The 19,288-nt window shown below is 46.2% G+C and overlaps 1 protein-coding gene across 1 annotated transcript in view; it reads left to right on the top strand.

Annotated features, from left to right (window-relative positions):
• LOC149347143 (uncharacterized) overlaps positions 1 to 19,288 on the top strand; it is a 64,879-nt gene that overhangs the window by 44,325 nt on the left and 1,266 nt on the right. Inside the window, exons 6-10 of the mRNA XM_089585501.1 lie at positions 2,457 to 2,625; positions 3,165 to 3,336; positions 6,597 to 6,697; positions 7,661 to 7,805; positions 13,637 to 13,894. Coding sequence (XP_089441627.1) covers positions 2,457 to 2,625; positions 3,165 to 3,336; positions 6,597 to 6,697; positions 7,661 to 7,805; positions 13,637 to 13,894 — 845 coding nt within the window. The remainder of the gene's footprint in view (positions 1 to 2,456; positions 2,626 to 3,164; positions 3,337 to 6,596; positions 6,698 to 7,660; positions 7,806 to 13,636; positions 13,895 to 19,288) is intronic.

Here is a 19,288-nt window from a genome sequence, read left to right on the forward strand (position 1 = left end):
TCAACTTTGCCGTCTTCCAGAAACACGACCGCCCGAGGTACTGCAATACCGCGGTCGAGGAGCAAAAGTTGTTTACCCTCGACTATACCTTCAGTGTCTCGAATGGTATGCGAACCGCAGTCACCAGGATACTGGAGCGGGGAGGCACGGTCACTTGCTCGTCAAGAATATGGAGCGCCGACGGGAGGGCATCTGTGGTGTCAATGGCATTCGCTGTCGAAAACTGGACGGACTGGGACTGCAGGTCGATGATGGCTCCGTTGTCCGTTAGGAAGTCCATACCCAGGAGAACATCACGAGAGCAATCAGCAAGGACAACAAACTTTGCAGGGAACGTTTGCCCTTGTACCGTGACCCTAGCCGTGCACATTCCTATCGGCGTAATCAAATGTCCCCCAGCGGTACGTAACTGCGGGCCGTCCCAAGCTGTCATAACCTTTTTGAGCACAGCGGCGAATTGTCTACTGAGCACAGAATAATCGGCACCAGTGTCAACTAAAGCAGTTACGGCTGTGCCGTCTACTGAAACGTCTAAATCGGCCGGTGCTGGCGTCTTGCGGTACAGTCGAGGAGTCCGATCGCGGCTTTGGTGCGTCGAAGGGATGCGGCGTCGAAGAGAAGCGTCGTGGTTACGAAGAAGTGCGGCGGGTTGTCGGCTTGTCTTAACATGCTGTCGTTCGTGGGTCGTCGAGGACGGTGTGTTGCACGGCATTGGCGATGTGTCTGGCGGCGTTGGAGGGTCTTGTTCTTGTCGTCGAGCAGCCGCACCTCCAGAGGCTGCCGCGTCTAGTTTCCCCTACGGGGACTTCTAGACTGGCCCTGGTCGCTGGGTCCCGGAGAACTGTAGCGGCGCGGAGATGGTGATCGCGACATGCGACGCTGGCCGGAGTCCGCCTGGGAGATGTAATCTGCGATCTCCCTTGGTCGCTCTCCAGGCAGCGGACGGGGAGCACCGAAGGGGAACCCTCGAAGACCCATCTCCTTGTATGGACAGCGGCGCCAGATGTGCCCAGGTGCCCCGCAATGGTAGCACAACGGTCGATGGTCCGGGGTTCTCCAGACGTCAGTTCTGCGACGCCTAGGTCGCTGGACAATGTTCGACTGGGAAAGTGGAAGCTGAGGAGCGGCTGGCGTAGGTGCTTCATATCGTTGGGTCGAGGCCGGAAGGAAACGACTTGCGGCGGCAGCATAACTCAGTGTTTGTGGCGGCGGTGGAGTGGCTGCCGAAAGCTGCGACGTACCTAATGCTTGTTCGACCTCCTCGCGAATGACATCTGTAAATGACGCAATCTGCGGCTGAGCAGGGGTGTGCTGCAAAGCCTTCGCCACCTCTTCCCTTACAATGGCTCGAATGACCTCACGCAGCGATTCTCCTGAGGTCATGGATGTTCCCTCAGTACGGGTGCAGAGCATCGATACGTTAGTGCGCTCGTACTGTCGTGCCCGCATGTCGAGTGATTTCTCAATGGACATTGCTTCCTTGACGAAGTCGTTTACTGTTGCGGGTGGACTCCGAACCAGGCCTGCGAAAAGCTGCTCCTTTACACCCTTCATCAGCAATCGCACCTTCTTCTCCTCCTGCATGCTCGGGTCTGCGCGACGGAAGAGGCGTGTCATCTCTTCCACGTACACCATTACACTTTCGTTCGGAAGTTGGATGCGATTCTGAAGAAGAAGGTCGGCCTTCTCCTTTCGAAACGTACTGGTGAACGCCTGGAGAAATTCTGCTTTGAATGTCTCCCATGTTTGGAGGCAAGATTCATGGTTTACGTACCATGTCCTTGCAGAGTCTTCCAGAGCAAAATAGACATGACGCATCTTTGAGTCCCCGTCCCAAGAATTGAATGTGGCCACCCGGTCGAACTGGTCGAGCCAGTCCTCGGCGTCCTCATGGGGTAGGCCAAGGAAACGCGGCGGATCCCGTTGGTGGTGGAGAAGGACTGGCGCAGTTGATGCTGGAGGATTCATTGCAGCAGCGCCGGCACTCCTTGTTGACTTGTGGTCGGGGAGCAGCCCGAACTCGGGAGATAGGCCTTGTAGTCGGCGGCTGCCCTGGTGAACGGGCGTGTCTACCGGGGGTGGTCGACCTCTGCTGGAATCGCGGCTTGATGGGGGCGTCCGGTACATGAAAGATGTACCCAGCACCTCCACCAGATGTCACGTCGGTTTAAGACGCGCTAACGCTCAAGGCAGTTTGGAAGGCTCCCAAGAACGTCCGGTGCCGAGTCCGATGGTGGCGAACTTCGTCCTTTTCACTTAATGTCCTCACGTCGTCGTCTTCAGTAGCGCTAGCGTCAATATTAACAAAGAAAGTAGTAAATAACGATCTAAGCTGTCGCGTCGTAGCGTTAAGGCGGATCTTAATGAAGCGTCCTTGTAATTTTATTCTCTACGAAGTTGTGGCCACTACGTAGCATTATTAAACGTTGTTCTTTTTCATGTTCATGCATACCCAGGTCAGAAGACTCCATGTTCCATGAAATCGCCGTTTACTTGGCACTGTTGCCCTTGGCCCATCCCATGGGCGTGCTTGTTGCCTCCACTATGCTGATCTTCGGCGCTAAGACAATCACTCTTCACACCATGGCCATCGACCGGCTGCTCGCTGCGGCAATGAGATACAAGGTAGAGATGAAGTAAAAGCGTTTAAGCAAAGTTACAGCGTACCACGTGAATTCGAAATGTAAAGTGTGCATGCGGTTTATGGACGATTTCTCAATTTTGGGACAGCGGATAAAGTTTTTTTTTTTTATAACTGAGTCACGGTGTGCCAACATTTTTTTTCTAGCTCATATCATGAGCTCAGTAACTCTCATTAGGACTTTCAGATAACAGGCGGCGGCACAATAAAGTTTGTTCTTTGTAAAAATTGATTTTGTCGGGACATAAAAACAAACCCCTGTCTTTTAGATTCACGACTATATGCCCAGCTTGTCAATACCGAAAGGTTCCCATTGCTCCCGGAAAAAAAATCTTGACAACATTGTGCGTGTTGGAAGTCAGACGAACCGCTACTTCAGTTCCTTAATTAAGGCTTTCAAATGGCATTCTGCCAGAATTGAAATGCCCCTAGCACACTGTAGTGGAAATATGGCTCAACATCTCTATTTTTGGGGATATCACTGGAGATCAAATTAACAATCTTTGCACGATGTTGATTGCAGAATGTTATGTTGCTGCTCTATCCAACCTACGTCCGCTACCTTACTGAGGCGCCGGTGCCAAGAACTTTGGACTTGAGCGAAGTGCGGGCCATCCTCATCGGTGGAAGCACAACTCCGACAAAGCACTTGAAGGAACTTTCTCTCATGTTTCCACGCGCTAATGTAGTGTGCGGTGAGTAAAACCAGCTTGCAGTTTTTCCTTGATGCTAAGCAGAAATTTACCTGAACAGGCCGCAATGCAGTAGCAATGCAGAATAGGCGACCAAATTTCTATAGGAAACCTTAAGCACTAACAAAAGTAAAGCTTCCATATGCCGTCTACATTCCATCTGACTATTGCATATGTATTCCAGTGTAGTTACAATTTTACCTTGTTAAGCATTATACTAACAAGGATAAGGCAAGCGTAGAAATCAAGGGATTACTGGTTATTATCCTGAACCAGAATCACAATTGCGCTAGCACCAAATTGCTCTGGCTCCTCCTTTCCACGACTGAAATCTGACGGAAAAGTTCGCGTATGCCGCGTTGTATTACCCAGACCCAAACAACCAAAAAGTAGAAATGTAATGGTGCCTATGTATTATCGCATCACATGAATCAAACTGAGCCAGACATCATACTCTTTACCTCAGTTACCCGGCTCGTGTATGCACATATTTATTATGAATATAGTACATGCTAGCGTCTGTAGAGCAGTCTGTTTTGCGGACAGTGAGCGGATAAACCACACATTATCTTGAAATTCTTATTTCTATGCAATTCCAGCAAGTAAAAGATAAATAATAAGAGCTGCGGTAAAATAGGTGCCGAGGACGAAGCATAACGCGAACATTGTGACCTAATGCTTCCTTCTTACTGCTATAGCCGAATAAAATTTAGATTTAAGCTTTCCATGATTAAACCTTTCGACTAGTTGGTACGGATTTTACTCCAGCAAAGCCCATTGCTGAACACTCCACATCAGATCGATAGGTAGTCCTGGAACAAACGTCCAGCCATTTATTTTGTCAGCGCTAGGCGCAGCTGGTGAAATTCTTCGAAGTTGGCCGTCTTTCCTATGCCGCAAAGTAACGAGAAAGCAATTTTAAATGTGCACTACTTCAATAGGGCACTTGGCTAGCGGAATGAGTATATGAACACTTCGAATGGGCGCCGTGCGAGGTGAAATGTGGCTTATAAGCCCGAACCTATGTCTGTAGTATTTCCATTATATATTTTTTCCTGTCGAGCGGATGTGAACGCCTACCAAGTGTGTACACCATAATAGTATATCAAAACTGCTCTCACGACAGAAAATTGCAGGGCCCCGACAATATTGTAGCGAGAGCTACATTACCCGCAATCTTGCCGTTTCGCTGTGGGCCTTGGGCGCCACTGAACGCATGCGCGAGGAGCCCAGTGACGTCACAGCCGCGCAGATGGTGCACCGCGCCGCTTGCCTCCGACCGAATGGCCGTGTGTTACTTTACGGATCACCGGGCCGTCTTTCTGCGGTCAATAAAGTTGAATTGCACGCGCCGCCTTCGCCATATGTCCCGTCTTTAATGTCTAAGACGTAGCCATGACGATAAGCAAAACAACTAGACTTAACCAGGAATATGCCGTACCTCTCGCTACCTATATCCTGGCATAGCTGACAATTTTTATTTCACGTGGCATAGTGCAAGCGACCAATTATAAGTCATGGAGATGCTGACGCATAGACGTGCTCCTATGTGGTAACTAGCGCCCGGAAATTTAGGCATTTGCCTAAACATGCCTATAAATGCCTAAACGGGGGATTTTTGCACTTGCCTGCCTTTTTATCATTTTTTAGGAAATACTACCTATTTAACCGCACTTTTTGCCTATAAATGCCTAAATCCGGCACTTCGGCCCTCGGTACCGTTTTTCAATTTTGAGACATCTGTCTATGTGTGGTGAAAGGCGCGCGCGGATGCACGCACAAAAGGCGCGGGTCTCGGCGAACGTTTTTCTCGAATTGTAACTTGAACGCAGTGTAACGAAGTGTTTATCTCGAAGTGTAGCAAGAGGCGAGTATGAAAAGAGATGTGACATACATAGTGCAAACTTCTCAATATTGATGGAAAGGATGACAAAGTTAGAAAAAGCTGGACTCTCAACAGATGAATCGTTGAAGGTAATGGCAGAAGTACCAGCAGCACTTCGGGGACTAGAAGGAAAGGGCGCTACTGCTTCTACGAAGATGCAACAATTGATAGAAAAAATTGGCTGAGGGTTAGCTTAGGGTAAGCCTAGTCAGATGCGAAGCATATTGTCGCCGAGTTGCATATCGAGCACGCCGCTTGGCTAGACGTTCTTCACGCTCTTCATCAGTCTGTGTAGCACGCCGCAACTTTTGCTTCTCATTCCAACCAGCAGCCCTGTCTCCAGGAGGCATCTCTATCCCGTGTACGCCTAGCAGAGGCAGGCGCACCCCCTTGTATACCGCCGCTCCAGCATCACGTGTTCACTACAGTGCACCTAGCGGCAGAAGCAGGAAACACATTGGTCGCGACGCCTCGCGCGACGGCGCGAGCTGGGCCCCCGTTTCTCATCTGCTGTGACGTCACGCACCACGTGGTCATCCTTGGTCACGACGCCTCGCGCGACGGCGCGAGTTGGGCCCCCGTTTTTCATCTGCTGTGACGCCACGCATCACGTGGTATGACATGGAGGTCACGAAAGGCTAATGGTAACGACACCGCCGCGCTCGAGGAGCTGGGTTGGGCTATTTTAGTATGCTTCGCATAAAAAAATAGATGCCTAGAAGCAATTTCCGAAATCAGAGGTTTTCTACGCGGAGACAGTCAGACCACACCACCTGAAGGCTAAGCGTTTATCAACTCTCATGTTTTAGGTTCGCGCCACTAAGTTCATATGATGTCAAAAGAAACCTTTTAAATTACAAAGCTATGCTTAACGAATACCGAATGAGCTTCAAGTTCGAAAACCTCAGAATGAGCATTATTGATTCAGTTGAGGACTGAGTACGCTCCGTGCTTGACTTACAAATCTTGTACTTATGAATAAAGAGTATTATTCAAAGCGCCTATTTTTGCTTTATAGCACCTGTTTCAATATTTTTTAGAGCCTAGATGCCTGCCTATTTCGCGGTTCTTTAGTGCCTAAATTTCCGGGCCCTAGTGATAACGTAACTTCGGGTGACTGTGACTCCTGAAGAACACATCGCGAAAGCATTGCGGCCGCATTGCTAGGAGGCAGCGGAACAGTCACTATCATTTCGGAAGTTGAGCGCATAATGTCATCAATTTTCAGGCAGCCACAGAACTGCTCATTTCTTTTTTCGTTTTGTTCAGGAGCGAATACAATTCCAAAATGGGCAATCTAACTGAAGGATTTAGTACTTTCTTTGAATAGGACTGAGCAGCGTCAACACGAGTCGTCATGCGGTCTTTTGTTATTCAGGGTATGGTCTCACAGAAGTGGTCGCAGCTGCCGCCTACTGCAGACGCCCTTGCAAAGACGCAACTTGCGTCGGCCCGCCCGTTCCTGACGTGGAGATGAAGGTCAGCAATCCTTACACTTTTACTCATCAAATACAAAATCTCAATACATGGAAGGCTTAAAAAGTCCAATGGGAAGAGCTTATGCTTAGAACCGAGTTGGCGCAGCCATTTCTAACCTCCACTACGAAAAATGAAAGCTGTCCTCAACGTTTCAGCTCTTACGCATGCTGGATACCACGTCTCGTAAATTATTTCCCGTTGCATAAAAAGACGTTCTGCGCTCCGTGTGCATCATGTGCGTTCTGAACTCTATACACAGCTGCGACAGAGCATTTCCATCCCCTGTCGCAATCATGCAGCCGTGAACCTGTCCTATTTTTCAATTGAAGCCGGATCCACTTGTGAATGGTATGTGCGTCTCGACGAACAAGCGCCCGAAGGCGTGCACAGTTGAAATTTCAAATAACACCCCTATACTTGTGTGCTTACCTGAATGAGAGTGGCCACCTTTTCCATGCGTGAGCTCGCTGCGCTCGATGTCGTCAGATTGGATTCTTTACAAAAAGAAGCTGTCTAATCGGCGTGTCATGTTCCTGTATACGCCGTTTTCTCACGATACTATATAACAGATACGTTGTTGCCAGCGATTTTTAAGAAGCACTTTATATTTCATTGTATGCATATTCTTGTAATTAAGGGGGGGAACGCCGACCAAAGGTTATTGTTATTACGAAGACGGAGACGTTTCGGCTGCCATACTGAAGCCTTGATCACTGAGTGATCCCTCTCAATGATCACTGAGAGTGATCAAGGCTTCCGTGAAGATGACGAAACGTCTTCGTCTTCGTATTAACAACCTTTGGTCGGCGTTTCTTCCCTTAAATCCATGAGTCTTCTGCCCGACCAGACGAGTTTTCGTCCCACCTTAGATTTTTTTTATGCATTTTTTTAAAGATTGTGTTTTTTTTTTCATTATGTCATACGCTGAAAACTTGCCGTTTCGCCGTTTGTTCGTTTCCCAAGGTAGTGGACGTGACAACAAACGAAATTCTCGGACCCCATGAGTGCGGTGAAATATGCATCCGGGGACCAACCGTCTTCAAGGCTTACATGGACATGCCTGAGGCCACGGCGAAGGCCTTTGATGTTGACGGGTTTTTTTGCACAGGTGATGTTCAATTCCAGCAAAGCCCGAATTTCCACTGAGCATCCACTGGCTACCGCTATATGAAAATAGCACATAATGTACGTTCCAGCAATGATTAACCTACCAAAGTGGTCGTAAAATAGTTTTTCAGGCTTTCATGTTAAGTTTTCCTTTTGCTGAATAATACTGAGCAGTAATTTTTAACCTCGCTAAAAGACAACAGCAGTCAAATTCATTTTCTTCGAAGACGTTACTGTTTCCTTTCATATTGTAGCTGCCTTTACATGCTTCGTGCGTTACTTACGAGCTTGAGTTACATAAAAATTTGTGTGGTAGAAATGCCACGTTTGGGCTGCAATGCGTCGCTCGGAGAATGCACATCCCTGTCACAACACTTGCAAGTGGTAGCATAATGGTTCCCGAAACGGAAATCGGCGAGTGTGGCAGTAAAACAGCTGACTTCAGTCGCGTCTTGGAAGTGTGAAATCCAGCCTTTCACAGGCGGCTTCAATAACACGGCCGTCCAGCTCTAACGTGACAAATCACTTTGTTTCCCCCCCCCAAAAAAAAAAATTGCACATAATTCGGTCACTGATATATGTGGAACATTCAGCATTGACGTCTAAGATCGAATATCATTTTAAAAAATAAAACACTGCCCTTCAACAACCCTCAGTCAGGAGAAGAGTATTGAATGAGGCACTTGGTGACTGTAATACTAAAAAAAAAATATTTTATGCTCGCTTTGATGCAGTCGTAGTGTGTACTGCAACAAAAACACCGCTTCAGTGTATGTATTGCATGGAGCGTATATAATAGTTTGCCGACACCCAACATTTTTTCATTGAGGTTGCTTCATTTTCTATTACCGCTCAAAAGACTGCCTAAAACAGGTACTAATCGCCAATTTTTCCTCTGAGGGTCTGGTGAGATTAGCCGAATAATGCTCCTTTGTGGTTCCGCGAATTCTGAGTTTGACAGCCAGAGTAAAACAAACTGAGCTCAAATTTGTCGCATAAGAATTCGGCTTTATAAAGTGTTGGAAATTTTTTTCAGTGTTGCAGAGTGAGGTTATAGTATCGAAGAGCGCGGTGCAACGCACTGGTGCTGTGCGATCAATGCCGCTATTAATACCACATCATCATTGTTCTATCTAGCACTCTGAGCTCCTGACATCAGTGTACAGCTGCCCACAAACTTAACACGAATGACGGAATGCGTGGCCTGGACTGCCGTCAGCGCCATAAAGCGATAGTCATCGGGTGCGAGATAATTCTCTCGGAATGTTTGCGGTGTCTGACGACAGAAGGTGCGAACCGCGGCAGCTTAGCGGGCAGTTCCTGGCTGCCGCGATAAGCAAACTGCAAAGAGCGTCGCCGGGGCCGTGGAGGCCGAATCGACGAGCAAAAAGCTCTGAAACGCCTCCGAGACTAGCGCGCTGTCTACGCGGCGATCAGGCACAAGCGGAAAAGCAGTAAAAGCGAGCTGCGCACCAGCTCTCGTCAGCCACCGCAAACATATCGAGAGCATTGCCTCGCACTAATGACTAGGGCTTCGTGGCGCTGACGGCAGTCCAGGCCACGCTTTCCGTCATTCGTGTTAAGTCTGTGGGCGGCTGTACGTATCTTGTAGGCACCGCGGTAGAAGGGGAACTTGTTTGCTTTAGAGCACATCTTTAAAGCCTGCCTTAAGAGTGCGGTAGCTCTGTGTTATTCTAGAACCTTTAATACATTACCAACGCGAACATTTCACTTTATTAACCAAATAATGTGGCATTATTGATAATGAAACGCACCAAATGAAATCAAGCATAGTAGTGTGGTAGGAATGAAGTTGCTGATAAAATGCTTCATGGCGGCAGGCTCTTAGCGGCTTGTATTAGAACTTCAGTTATCAAGCTTAACTTTTTTTTGTTCACAACAACAGCGATTTCTATCATCTATATTCGGCACATCATGAAACAGAAAGTATACAATTTTTTGTGCGCCACTAATACCGGATTTTGAACGCTGGTATATATTGCAACCCTATATAGTTTCGTACATTGCCGCGCGCATTCGATAGTTTGAGTATGGTGGTCGTGGCTTAAATTTCATGGCGTGCAGATAAAAAGAGGTTAGCGTCTTCAAGGCCTCAGATTGTCTACACTAAATGCGGTATCGTGTGAGTGACATGGGCGAGGCGAAGCATTATCTGGATGAAGCTGCAAAGCTGAAGAGCAGCATAATTTCTGGTATAGTGACACTTTCGAATGAATTCGAGCTGCCTAACCGAGTGCACGTTCCAGAGCAGGCGCAGGGTAAAGGAAAAGATGCGTGCACTTCCGATCACACGCAAAAAATTTACGTGTCGGGAGAAGCAGATATAAGCAGAAACAATGGGACCATTTCAATTACGTATTAGCAGGTACACATATTTCAAAACAACTTTCCCCAACCTTCGAAATGCAAAAAAAAAATAATGCTTAGCCGCCAGCTTTCAGCATTTTCATGGTGCAACTTTACAGAGGCTGGCAGCTGTTGCTGCCTTGGGTAGACGTCTGCTGCTCCAGATTACATTCTACGCGCCATGACACAGTGAGGCTGGACAGCAAAATGGAAACCGACGCACAAATTGCGAATACCATTCGCAACTGCTCGATTTAGAGCCCAGACACGCTAAACATTACTCCACGCGAGCAGATTTTTTTCTTCATATTTGCTTTAAGCTTTGTGGGAGCAACCGAAACAAAAAGCACTGACCACTAACGCTGTTGGTTACAAGCTCAGTAAATCTGGAGAAACGCTTCTACTTCACACGGCTGCAGCAGCTTTCTGCGCGACGCTGAACACTCAGAATCATCGCAGGAATTAGGGCCTTTTGGCATATCCCATTGGTTTTCTAGGGCCGTCTGAAATAGTTTATGTAAGCGTAGCAAGTACTTTGCAGCGGAGATTTCCAGCGAGGAGAAAGAGCGGCCCATGATATTAACCATGTTCGAGCGCATTCTACCGGGAGTCTCTAAATTCCTCAAAGTCACCATTCTAAAACAAGGCCGTAGAGTTCCTAAGTGTTCCCTAAAGCTGGCCGTAAATGGCGCCAACAGATGCCGCCAGCAGATGGCACATGTCCCTGCTCTTTTAAGGGATACCAGGATGCCTTTGAACACGAGGCTACAGAAAGAAATTTTACCGTGAAGATGACACAGGTGTAGTGCGTGGTAAATCCATATGAAAGATGAAACGTATTTCTCTGAAATGTGGTAAAATCGATACATTTTATATGAGGCTCTAGGATTTAGAGCTAACAAATGTAATATGTATGAATCTGCAATATGGGGTAAACAGTAAGCAACTGGAGGACCGGTGGCTGAAAAGTAGGCCGCTTACATAAGGATGTACGTGGTAAATGCATATAAGGGATGAAACATATTTCTCTGAAATTTGGTAAAATCGATACACCTTATATGAGGCTCTAGGATTTACAGCTAACATATGTAATATGTATGAATCTGAAATATGGGGTAACCAGTAAGCAATTGGAGGACCGGTGGCTGAAAAGTAGGGCGCTTACATAAGGATACCAGTTCAGGATTGAAAAATTCGTCAGACGCAAACGTATATAATTTTTTAAAAGATAATGTGCGATTCTGTGGATAATACCTTTAAGTTTGACAGATCTGTTCGAGAAATAAAAATACAAGAAATTACCGAACTTGGAGGCACCTACCTTGCCTCCGTTTAAACCCACGCACCGAACCACCCACCCAACCAACCGCCCTGCATCCATCCATCCCATTTGAACCCATCCATCCGTCCGTCCGTCCGTCCGTCCGTCCGTCCGTCCGTCCGTCCGTCCGTCCGTCCGTCCATCCGTCCGTCCGTCCGTCCATCCGTCCATCCGTCCGTCCGTCCGTCCGTCCGTCCGTCCGTCCGTCCATCCATCCATCCATCCATCCATCCATCCATCCATCCATCCATCCATCCATCCATCCATCCATCCATCCATCCATCCATCCATCCATCCATCCATCCATCCATCCATCCATCCATCCATCCATCCATCCATCCATCCATCCATCCATCCATCCATCCATCCATCCATCCATCCATCCATCCATCCATCCATCCATCCATCCATCCATCCATCCATCCATCCATCCATCCATCCATGCATCCATCCATGCATCCATCCATGCATCCATGCATCCATGCATCCATGCATCCATGCATCCATCCGTCCGTCCGTCCGTCCGTCCGTCCGTCCAAGAAAGTACCTGATGAAATTTCAGAAATTCAGCCTCACATGAGCAGCAGGTTGTTACCAACACTCGTGGAATAAGTTAATAACGAGCTTCTGTTACATCATCCACTGTGAATTTTGACTATAGGCTCTTTAGATATTTCTCTATTTTTGATGGTAGTTTTGTGGAACTTCCTGAAAATAGGTCAACCATGATTGCTTTAAAAATATTTACCATGCATTCTCTCGTGGCAGTATACGACGCAATTGGGATGCTAAACTCTCGCAGTACATTTTCGTCCCACCGAGTCGGCGAATGGTTAATTCTTGCCGAACCTCACGCGTTTTTTTTTTTTAAACTCATTGAAAAATATCCCAAAAAACACACGCCACCTTGAATTTAGGGCGAGGTGTGAAATTCTTAGCTTCAGATATTTAAAAGAACGATTATGACAAGAGACATCGGATACTTTTACCAGGCTTCTACTATACCTACTCTGTAGCAATATTACATAAAAAGATCATTCCTAATATATGGAGAGTCTACATTCGTCCCGCAAATTGGATCTTTTATAGTGTACGCCCGAACGGGGCTGCGTCGCAAAAGATAAATAACACCAAGGATATCTCTGTCCAAGTCCTGCCTACAAACTCTTGCTAAACAAAGTGTAAAACTTTGCATTTGAGAAATCATATTCCTTTACTATACCCTTCTAAACTGCATGCACAAATTCTGCCACCATATAGTACAGTCAACAGTCAAGCTTAACTTGGTAGTTCCTGCATCACCTGACCTTGATAATCATCCCGGCTATGTTTTCTGGACTGCGTAAAAGAAAAACAAAGCTGGCTAGCTTGAAACATGTAGGAGAAGTTTAGGAGTTCGGTTGTATTTTCTTGGGGCCTACGTTACCTGGAAAACTGTCAGTTGACGGACACGAAAGCAACGACACGGACGTTAAAGGCTTAATAGGGACACGCGAAACCTAACTGCTTTCTTTTTGCCCTACCCTCTGCTCTAAAAAGGAAGCAATTTGTCTGTGGCGACAGAAAGATGTAGACTGCTGGTCAATGGCTTAAGGATCACCGTGAAATGTCATTATAGGCTGTTTAGATACTTCCCTATTTTTGATGTTAGTTTTGGTTTGGTTTGGTTTACTGGGGTTTACGTCCCAAAACAACTCGGGCTATGAGGGACGCCGTAGTGAAGGGCTCCGGAAATTTCGACCACCTGGGGTTCTTTGACGTGCACTGACACCGCACAGTAAACGGGCCTCTAGAATTTCTCCTTCATCGAAATTCGGTCGCCGCGGCCGGGATCGAACCCGCGTCATTCGAGTCAGCAGCCGAGCGCCATAACCACTGAGCCACCGCGGCGGGGATGGTAGTTTTGTGGAACTTCGCCAATATAGGTCAGCCATGATTGCCCTAAAGATATATTTCCATATAAGGCGCCGAAAAAATCCAACTCTTCGACCGCTGTAGAACTAGTTGCGCGCGGCTGCACTGATTCCCGCAATTGGTCGCCGCTAACTATACAATATGATAAAACCGCGATCCGGATGGCTTTGAGCATAAAGCAACAAAGTTAGCGAAGGCTTGCGTCATTCTCAAATGCGTGCGTGACGCAGGGGACACCGGCTACTATACCGAAGAAGGGCACTTCCACGTGGCGGGCCGCATCAAGGACATCATCAAGTGCATGGACCAGCAGGTGGCTCCCGCAGAGCTGGAGACGCTGCTCCTCTCGCACCCGGACGTCAGGGAAGTGGTGGTGGCCGGTGTGCCCCACCCCAAGTTTGGAGAGGCCGCCAGGGCTTTCGTGGTACTGAGAGACGGCACAAGCCTGGACGAGGCCACTAAGAAGAGTTTGGAGGCGTACATAGAAGGTGAGGAGGAAATTACCTGAAGAAAAAGAGCGGTAGATTGGTTTATGGTTTATGTGTTTTAACGTCCTACAGCGACACAGGCTATAAAGGACGCCATAGTAGAATGCTTCAGACAATTTGTACCATAGTGGGTTCATTGATCTTCACTGGCGTCACAAAGGACACGGGCCTCTAGCATTTCTCGTTCATCCAAATGTGATTGCCGCGACCGAAATCGAACCAGTGTTTTTTGGGTCAGCAGCAGAGAACCATAAAACCACTGTGCGACCGCGGCGGCTATGACTGGTAGGAAAATTTGCCTGAAATCTATTTCTGGAAGTTAAATGACTGTTACCAGGCAGAAGGATAATTATAGAGTGCATTTCGTGCGGCCTTTGTAAGTTCCGTAATTGAATTGAGAAGGCCTCTTTACTTCTATGTAGTTTTAATGATCTTCATCTAGCAGCCCACTATAATTTAGGCATATATACCATGTTTACCGTAACTTGATCGAAAGCTTTAAAAGGGGTAAATCGCATTTGAGCAAAACAAAGGACCTCTTCTCTGCCGTCATATGGCACGCTTCGGGGAATTTTTCGCAACGCCTAATAACTAACTGAGACTATTGATGTAACCCTTTTTATTTATTTATTTTAGGGTCAAGTTCGTTCAGTTAAGTTGTAGAGGTGGTTCAAAAAACCCATCGAGTTTTTTGCACCAATGTACTTCGTACATGAACTTTGTTCCATAAGTTTTACACAGAGACTTCAAAAATGAAAGAAATCTTACTGCGCTCTTGCGCAGCCATATGGCAGTGCTCCTAACTGTGTTTTAGAAGAATGAAATGTGCGCTTTGAGCCAGTCCAAGTGAGCGACTACCGCTCAGGATGGGATGCACAACGTTACTAATACATAAAGCACAGGCTACAATGAACTAGTAGACTTGACTGCTTTCCCGTCCTGTTTTTGTCTGAGAGATGGATAAACTGGGTTCCTGTGCACTGCCTAGCACTTAACACTAATCATGGCGCGCACTTTCCATGCTCCTGATGAATGTGGTGGCTCAATTTGATTACTGCGCTGAGAACAATGTCGTCCGCTCATTTCGAGACGATGAGCACGTACGCTGAGCTCGTATCAAGCGTCTATGGCAATGCTACGCACGGTTTTGGCGTTTGTAAGCATGAATCCTGATGTTGATACTAGTCCCAAAGCACTTCCGACATCAGGAGTGCGCCGTTTGGAAAGGTTTGTACCGCTGCAGACGAAACCTGTCGCTCAGTGCCGAAAAATTGGCGACACAAACGAAGCGTGTCGCCGAGGTCTTGAAAAGGCAGCGCGGCAAGCGAAGCATTTCGCGTAGTGCTTGGTAAGGCGCTGGTACAGGTGACGCTGCAGCTTTCGACACAGAGTAACATAAAAGTAAAGAGCGGACACTCGGGCCTTTTCGCGGCCGAGTTCGGCGCTTCCCCGTTTGCGCCAGATGGCACTGAACGTGCAAATAAAAAAAAAGGAAAAGAGTATGGTCTTGGCATGTCTTGGCTTGCAGTGACGTGCGCTGCGCGCCTACGGCCGCAGTTACGTCAGCAACAGCGGCGTTTTTTAAGTGCGTCAAGCCAACGGGCAAGCACGTCCAGGCGGCAGTGAGCGACGGACCGACGGTGTGAGCGGCTGTATTTTTTTGCGGCGTCTGCAAGCTTCGTGGGCACGTCCGTTTTGTGTACTGCTGTGGTGCTGCGACGGTTGTTTCTTGGTAAGACCGCAGTTCGCTATTCTTGCTGTACTGTCTGCACGTAAATATTCCTCTATGTGTCTCGCTAGGGCCGTAGCCCTAAATACGCATATTTCGAACAAGAAATAGCGCATAACTGTAGCATTCGGCGCGAGGGCCGTTTGTTTTATTTACTAAAGCTGCACACGGCGGCTTCAGGACATGTGAATTCAACTATGTATTTGGTTAGCTACGCGTAGCATGCGTTGTGAGAAATTGTGTATTTTGTATTTTTGTTAGTGTTCATTAGGTTTATCTCAACGCAGGAATTTGCCGATGTGCAAAATTGGCTTTTCTATGTTCTCAGGCCATGCCACCGGGAAGTGGGGGCTACGGCAGGTACTGCTGTATCACGTGGTGCGTCAACAATGAAAAAACTCGAAGGAAGCCAGGCGCAAAATTCTTGTTTTCCACGAGACAGCAGGTATACATTTTAATTGCTTAATGTTGCCACTTGTTTTCAACGTAAGCTGAATTTCTGTGGAGATGTCAGTCTGTGCACACATGTGTTATATTTCTTTTCATTTACTTTCAGTTCTACTCGTCGAAAGCATCCACATTCAGTTTAAAATACCGTTGTAAACTTCAAGCGTAGCCGTATTTATTTTTGACGCTGAACATCTTGCAAGTGCACCCATGACGTCTGATAGCTGAAACATCGTCTTGGGACAACTACTGCCTGCTAATATTTTCTACCGATCCAGTGCTGTTTTGGTTAAAATCACGCTAGGTGTCACCTTCTGCCATGTGTTGTGCGTAAATCTAGACATTCTAATCTGTACTTGCACTTCAGCACCACTTACGCCAAATTTGCGGGGATATGTTCAACAAGCGTCAAGCCCGATACCATTGCTAAAGAATAATCTCTCTCCCCAGGGCAAAAGCATGCGTGCAGTACGCCGGGCGTGACGAGCTTTATTCGAGGCCAGCTTCTGCACTCAGCAGGTGCTATTACATGTGCAGCGAGCACTTTTCTGCTCACTGCTTTATGGACCCTGCTCGAACAAAGCTCACAAAAAGTGCAGTTCCCACTGCGCCTCCACTGACGTGCTCTCAAGTTATGCTAGCTCGGGGTAACTTTCATTTTTTAGAATGTGACATATATGTGCATTTGTTTCCATAGGAAAAATTGCTGTTTGTACTACTTTTAAACATTAATAACCGCAGCGGCGACCCAGTGGTTGAGCATCCGCCTCGCATGCGGGTCTGGCATACATTTCCAGTTCTGTGTGGCACTTCGCAGGCAACATTTTTCAAAGATGTAAACACATACTGTCACATATTGTTGTGCTGGCATATACCCGTTTTGTTGATTGCAGCTTGAACCAAGTTCGATTTCTGTCCTTTGTTTCTGCCTTGCAGCCTGAGAGGTTTAAGGCATAACTGTTCAAATAGGAAAATCTTTTGAAAGAGCACAGTTACACAGGTTTTTTTACATTAGTGAAAGCTTATTTCAATCCTAGTTAATTGTTTGCCACCTTGTTTGTCCTATCTGACAGGATTGAAATGCTCTAGCAGATAGTCCATCTTATTTTTAAATTCAGATGCGGTACGAGGCTCAAGTAGGTTATTTTTCTGAGGACCAGTTATATTTGCCAGGTACAGTACAGAATTGTTGCTATCGCTATCCATAATTTCCACTCTGCATTATTTCCGGGCACCATTTCTGCCTGAAATGAACGTGCAGACACTATATTTCCTTTGAAGTTCCTTCTTGTAAAATGATACATAAATTGTTACTATGCATGGTTTTTCATGCTATTTTAACCACACCCACAAAATAATTTAGAATAGCATATTTTTCCTCACTTGACCTCGTTTCACAGTTCACCAGTGACTAATGTCAAAACTCAGTTTAGGGTTATGTAGTCGATTGAAAAAACTGGGATATAACTGGTGCTTTTTCGCTTCCTATCATTTCTGCCAAGGAATGCTCACTTAGCGTTGCAGTAATTAACGACTGAGTAGCGATTCTCTTCCTGTGTTTTGCGTTCTTCACGTGACCTGCGCTGAACTTTGATGTTGTAGTCCTCGCTCGGCTGTTCAATGTAAAACAGGGGAGAGAAGACAATCGGTATTGAATTATTTAGCTGTCTTATGTAAATCTTCTTCCCCACTGTCGTTGGTAAAGCTGATAAGGCTGAATTCAAAGCAGTTGCTTTAAATAACTTGCTAATTACATGACATAACCTCATGAGGGTGTTGCCTGCCATGGCTTCGTTTCATTTTTTACTGCAGGAATATTTTGTAATGCGTGCTCTTTGTATTATATCTTTGCCTCGACTGTCGGTTTTCTTCTGCATTTGTTTGGAATAGTTACTTATGCCTACCTGCTGTTTTGCTTGCTTGTTCTGTGAGGCATTTTTTGTTACCTATCCTTAGTGCATTTATGCAACCTGTTTCCCAGACATCAACAATTTCATTTGTTTATGTACATATATTCACTACACTGCCTTTTTTGTCCCAACTTTTTCTAATGCACCCGCACTCTTTTCTGCTATGCCCGCTGGCCTTGAAGGTAATTAAATGAAAAAAAAATGTCTCCTGCTCATCCATGTGTAACATTCTGATAAGCATCATTACAAGCTATAAATCAATCAAAGAACTGTGTGTCTATTCCTTTAAGCTCGTGAAAACTTGTAGATTAATTTATCAATGTGGTGTTCCTCACTTTTCGTAATGGTCATAACTGAACATTTAGCATATATATATATATATATATATATATATATATATATATATATATATATATATATATATATATATATATATATATATATATATATATATATATATATATATATATGTGTGTGTGTGTGTGTGTGTGTGTGTGTGTGTGTGTGTGTGTGTGTGTGTGTGTGTTTGTGTGCCTCTTTTCACGAACTGTAAAATATGGCTTGGTTATGCCATCCTGCGTGAGCAAAAGCTTCATGCCAATAAGTTTTCTCAAGTATGTTTTTCAAGCATGTTTTGCATAATAAAAACACACCTCAGTCAAGACCATCTTGTGTGATTGTGTCGTTGCATTTACGCTCTTTTGCGTGACTCCAAGCGGTAGGGTAATAGCATGTAATAGCAATGCAAAGTTCCGTCCACGTGACACCTGGGCAAACCTGCACGAACCGACGCTATGCATGCGAGAACGAAACCGAAAATGAAAGTAGAGCCTCCAAGATTCCTATCGAAGCCTCTCATCTCTGAGGCCAGTGCGTTTCCCAGGGTCCGCTAGGTGCGCTGTGCACTAAAGTCGGCCGCTGGGGCCTACGGGAGTGTCCGCTCTTTACTTCTATATTAATCTATGCTTTCGACGCCTCTCGGTTTCGCCGGGGTTATTGCTTGCTCGAAAAAGGCGCCCCCCAGAATTATTCAGTGTTGGGCCGAAATCCGCCGCACAGTTGCCAGAACGAAAAACGTTCAAGAAATTAATGTGTAATACACTAACACATGAGTGTAATCGCGTTTCTTTTTTGTCTTGCTGGCTTCCTTTAAATGCTGGAAATAAGGAACACCTGGAAGATACCTTGCTACAAGAACATGATTCGTCTCTTTCGGGGCTCCGTTTTCGACATAATGCTTTCTGTTCTTTGTGGTTATTAAATATTTTGCGTTGTTATTCTCACCTAATTACCGCTTATTGTGGCATA

This window comes from Amblyomma mixtum, chromosome 4 (genome assembly GCF_055824585.1).
Source record: "Amblyomma mixtum isolate Tamu chromosome 4, ASM5582458v1, whole genome shotgun sequence".
Lineage (NCBI taxonomy): Eukaryota > Metazoa > Arthropoda > Arachnida > Ixodida > Ixodidae > Amblyomma > Amblyomma mixtum.